Here is a 5,573-nt window from a genome sequence, read left to right as displayed (position 1 = left end):
TGAGCCATTTTAGGTAGGCGTGGTTGAATCTTAACTTTTATAAATTTATAATTTTATAATTATTTGAGACTTTAGTCTTTGCAACTACTTCTTTATGCACCAAGAGCTTGTAACACCCCAAAGAGAAAGGAAAAATTGAAATCGCATCATATGACCCCTTTAATTCTATAAAAATGTCAATCAGTTAAAATACAAAATTTTTATATTGTTCTATATATCATATAGTGTATCCATATACTAGATGTGCATAGTTATTGCAAAATTCTAAATTTAGCATGCTGTAATTTGCAAATTTTACTTAAGGGAAGGCTTTGCTCAATTTACTGAAATGTATTATGGTGTGTACTAATCAACTTAATAACTAACCAATCCTACTACTGGAAGCATGGCTTATGAATATGTATTTTAAGTTACTTCACTCCAGAGCAAAGTCTTCATGACTAATCCACTTTCTCCATAATTAATTTAATGATTAATATTCACACAGTGTAACTTAATTTTCCACTGGGCTGTATTTACATGTTAAAAGTGTCATGTTTGCACTGTCAGCTCCGGTTTCTTAATCTCATTTGTAACTGTTTATTAAGCAGGATTGCCACTTGCAAACTTTGACTCTGCGTGTGTTTGTCAAGGCTTTGTTAGTCTGTGTCTTCAGGGCCAAAGAAGATGTTCGTTGATTAACCTTATCAGTCAAGTGTAGCGACACGCTCGCGCACACATTTGTAGAGCCATTGACAGCTGATCTTTAGCAGCTCACTTACCTCAGCTCGGTCAATGAGCCGCGACACCCAAGAACTCCGTGACCTCATTTCACGCACTAATCCACGTGTGTCAAATGCAGGCTTTAATGGGCCTGATCAGAACTGGCAGATACTGTATGCCAATGCGCAAAGACACAATGATCAGGTCATGTGCCCAAACTGCGGTGGCATGACTGAATAACACCCACAAATACATATGACGCATACATTATCAGTTGCCTCAATGTGACCTGTTACATAACACACTGGTTTCAGTAAGCTATCAGGCTTTGCTTCGGCTTTCTGAACATTTCATAACTTTAGAAAGACTTTAGAAGTCTGTTGGGCTGTCATCTCATGTACTATTGATTTGTGGCCTCAAGATTACTTAAAATGATCCCTCCCGAAGTTAATCTGTTACTAAAAGCACCAGTATATGTTTTACGGTACCAGAAAGACTGTTATTCATTGATGTTCATGAACATCTTGTCTTTAGGTGCTAATTCTCACAACAGGGGTTAATATCTAAGCAACCAGGCACCGCGCTGACGCTGTCAACTCATGACGTCTGAGACGCTGCTGCTGCTTTTATCTGATGTTCAGTGTTGCATGTTTGTTTTCGAGCGAGCACCGTCACTGCGGTGTTATGTTCTGTTTTGTTGTCGATTTGTTAAGGATTGGCTTCATAAAGCATTGGATAATGTGGATAATTGGATAAGTGGATAATTGCAAGGCTGAAGGAATGGAGTCCTTTATGTGTTCACCACAAACCACATCCCATACTTTTTAGTGTACAATTTTTTTATTTGTTTTGGAGAAAAAGGGGTTATATCCTATAAATAGGTTAAATACTGTATGTTATTGCTCAAACGTTTGGGGTCAGTAGATCTTTTTTCTTTTTTTCTTTTTTTTTTTAAGAAATTACTACTTTTATCCAGCAATGATGCATTAAATTGATCAAAAGTGACAGTTAAGACTTTTATATTGAAAAATTCCTTCTATGTTAACCCTTCTGTTGTTTTGAACTTTCTATGCATCAAAGAATAAAAAAAAATGTGTAAGTTTTCACAAAATATCAAGCATCACAACTTTTTTCAACATTGATAATAAGAAATGTTTCTTGAGCTGCAAATCAGCATATTAGAATGATTTCTGAAGGATCATGTGACACTGAGTAGTAAGGGCTGCTGAAAATTCAGCTTTGCTATCACATGAATAAAATTCATCTTAAAATATATTAAAATGGAAAAAGAGTTATTTTAAATTGTAATAATATTTCAATATTACTTTATTTTTTGCTATATTTTTGATCAAATAAATGCAGCATTGATAGCACAAGAGATTTCTTTCAAAAAACATTAAAAAGTCTTACTGACCCCAGACTTTTGAACAGTATAGTGTATAGTGGTTATAAGTATTAGAGATGCACTGATAATTTTCATCATATGGCCAATATTATAATTCTGTCTTGTCTAAATAAATAAATAGTAAAACATTAAAACTAAAATTAGTCATTTTAAATACTATGCCACATCATAATGTACATTATGAAAAATGTATATTCTTTTTCAAACTTAGATTACATTTGACAATGTATCTTCAATACATTCAAAATACAGTATGTATTTTCAGAACTATTTATGAAATGAGCAAAGACAGCATTCCAGGCCAGTCCAGGTCTTTACTTCCACCATACCCTTCATTATATAAACCAGCTTAGTGAGGGTTTGCATTGGAGAAGGACAAGTGCATGCATTCCTTCATTTTTCTTTTTTTTTTTTTGGGTGGTTATGTAACATCCATTGGGGAACACAAAAAGTGAACAAAATAAGGCAACAAGCAGCAACAGGTTGCAAGAAAGAGAGGGAGGAGAGAAATAAAGTAACACAATAATGGCCTTCATTCAAGTCAGTTGTGAAACACTGTGCCAGGGAGAGAGAGAGCGGACAGCCTGTGTGACTGTGACTCAGAGATTTCTGCAATTGTTTAAATGCCTTTCCTTTCCCATGAACGCTAGTAATAAACACGGGGAACAATTTTGTTGTAGTCAGTAAAGCATTTCCTGTAGATATATAAAGTTAACGGCATGCTAACTTAGAGTGCAATTGCCTTGTATTAAAGGGGTCATTAATTAAAAATGTTTTATTAATAAATTCTGTTTCCTTAGGTGCAGTTACCATTTTTGTTGGATTTTTACATCAAAATCTGTCATAATTTAGAAACAAAAGACCATTTTCTTCCCAGTTTTTATCCCTCTGATTTAAACGCTTCAATTTTAGCCCATAAAGAACTCTTATAATTGGCAGTAAAACTGCTGCATTCATTATTAAAGTTAAAAAACTTATTATAACTATATAAATATATGAAGTGTCCTCATCAGGTCTCTGCAAAGACATTTTTTCAGCCACCTTCTCTCGACCTCTTTCGCTTCCTGTGTACGAGACATCCACTTCCTGTTTGGAACCCACAGGCAGTGTAGCAGAAGTTATCCTGTGTGAAGTGAAACAGCAGGAACAATCAGGAACACTAACAACTGTTTAGGCAGATCAAATCTTCATTGCTTAATCTGCTTACTGTTCCGACCATAGACTGTAAAAAAAGATGGACGACGCGTCTCCTATTCCTTCCACTATAGAAAAGTGAAGCCAAAGCATCTCAGTATGGCCACTGCCATCTTGAGTAAATGACGTCATTTGGAGCCCGAGTCTGTGCAATAGAGATTCATTTGGAGCCCGAGTCTGCGCAGTAGAGATTCATTTGGAGCCCGGGTCTGCGCAGTAGATATTCGTTTGGAGCCAGAGTCTGCGCAGTAGTTTCGTGAGGTGGAGCCGCGGTATCAAACTCCTGTTCAAACTCCCGCAGACCCAATCAACCAGCATTACTAGCTAAAATCAAACTTATCACAAAAACGAACAATTTAACATATCAGCGTGATAACAACTACCTTAAATGACCAAAACAATCAAAAAATTGTGTTGGAAGCGTAATTTATTTTTTTATTTTTACTCAAGTCCCATTCTTTTACATGGAGAGGGCGGGGTTTATGACCTGTACTGCATCCAGCCACCAGGGGGCGATCAAAGAGTCCACAGCTTCACTTTTCAGGACGTGTGAGGCACACCCGGTTCCGACCTTCATCCTATCTGCTTCTATTTTGTATCAAATAGAGAAGAACAATGAAGAATGTTGTCCAGTGTAACCCTTTTAGTTCACCCAAAAATGAAAACTGCCATCATTTACGCACACTCGTGTCGTACCAATTTTGTATAATCTTATTTCAGTGGAACACAGAAGGAGACATATTTGAATACTATTAATTATATAGAATGATTTATTTATATTTTTTGTTTAGAAAAATACAGAATCACGAAAAGTCACACTTAACAATAACCTTATTGTTTTATTCCATGACGGAAATAAGCTTCCTTACAAACATGAGAGAGAAGTCTTATGTGTATATGTGTGTGTTCTCAGGGAGAAGCTGTGTGTGGGTGGAGCGCAGCTGTCTGAGCTATATGTGAATCTGGATCACTGTGCTGCTGCTCTGAGCTCTTGGCCCTGATTTACCACCCGACTTTCCATGTTTGGACCCAGCCAACTGTGTGCTTACTATCGGACCAGACTCCTTTGGACCTACCTGGTTTTGATAGCAGAGTCATAATCTACTGGAACCAAAGGTGCATCAACCTACTGATCCTCTGTCCTTGTACCAACCTGTAGCAGAGTTAGTGTGTCAGTCACATGAGCCTGATTATTATGCAAAAGCATCTAGGCATCAAGGGCTATCAGTCTATATAAAATGGAATTCAAGAAGTTGGACTGTGTTCTAGTACTTATTTTGCAGTTATAATCATTGATATATATTTTAAATTGTATTAAATTATTTGGACTATTTATTCACCATACTTTAATAAGTAATGTGACCCATTTTGGGAAAAACTGTTTTAGTGATGTTTAAAAAATTGTTATAGGTTTGGTGCTTTTGGTGTTTTATATTGAAGAATGTAGAATTGCTATATGTTCAATTTCTGTTGTGCTACTTAAAAGTCCTCCTGACGTTTGGGAGCTGTTGTGGTAACAGGTTATTTATGTGTTCAGAGAGAAACTGAGGTATTCCTTCAAGACACTGTCTCACATGAAATTCAGTGCTACGATGCTCTCAATAAGTAGTGAGTGCGACAGTGAGTCACCTGTTAAAAGACAATTTTCTTGGGCGTCAGTCTAGCCACACTTCTGGAAACTATCCTGAAATCCACTCATTTGTTCCATGATTCTAAGAAGGTACATTTCGTCACCAAATAAGTTAATTACGACACTTGCACTGTTTAGGTCTGATAAGCTGCTGTAATTTCTTATTCTCGTCGTAAATCTTAGTTCTGTCACTGCATATGAAATACCAGCACCAACATGATCCTCAGTCATTTATGGCAGATTTTTTTTATTAATATTCTCTGATTTCATGTGAAACAGTATCTATGCATAAAATGTTTTATTTGTATTAAAGTGTGAATAGTTCAAAAAGAATATATATTTTCCTTTATATATATTTGGATTTTGATTAAAACATTGGAGCATCAATGACTTGCCGTTCTTTTTTGCCACATATAACCTGAGGATATTAATCTGGGTTTCTGGTTTGTAAGGCAGCACTGTGACATCATAGTTTGAGAGGCTTTACGGGATTATGGGAACAGTGATGATGTTCGTCTTCAGATTACACCAATGTTCAATGACATTAGCAAGATAAGAGCTGTGTTCATAGGTCACTGAGGTCAAAAGACATGATTACAGTATTTAAATGATTTTGTGGTGTTTTTAATTCTTTAATGCCAG

At 36.1% G+C, this 5,573-nt stretch overlaps 1 protein-coding gene across 4 annotated transcripts in view; it reads left to right on the top strand.

Moving 5' to 3' along the window:
• LOC107696141 (transcriptional protein SWT1-like) overlaps positions 1–5,307 on the top strand; it is a 29,461-nt gene extending 24,154 nt beyond the window's left edge. For all 4 annotated transcript variants that reach the window (XM_016496335.1, XM_016496334.1, XM_016496337.1 and 1 more), the window contains one exon: positions 4,215–5,307. In XM_016496335.1, the coding sequence (XP_016351821.1) occupies positions 4,215–4,302 (88 nt within the window). In that variant the 3' untranslated portion in view covers positions 4,303–5,307. The remainder of the gene's footprint in view (positions 1–4,214) is intronic.
• The last annotated feature ends 266 nt before the right edge of the window (positions 5,308–5,573 follow it).

Source organism: Sinocyclocheilus anshuiensis, unplaced genomic scaffold (assembly GCF_001515605.1).
Source record: "Sinocyclocheilus anshuiensis isolate Anshui unplaced genomic scaffold, SAMN03320099.WGS_v1.1 scaffold306, whole genome shotgun sequence".
Taxonomy (NCBI): domain Eukaryota; kingdom Metazoa; phylum Chordata; class Actinopteri; order Cypriniformes; family Cyprinidae; genus Sinocyclocheilus; species Sinocyclocheilus anshuiensis.
Note: the sequence above shows the minus strand (reverse complement) of the source record. Positions and strands in the feature narration are given on the sequence as shown.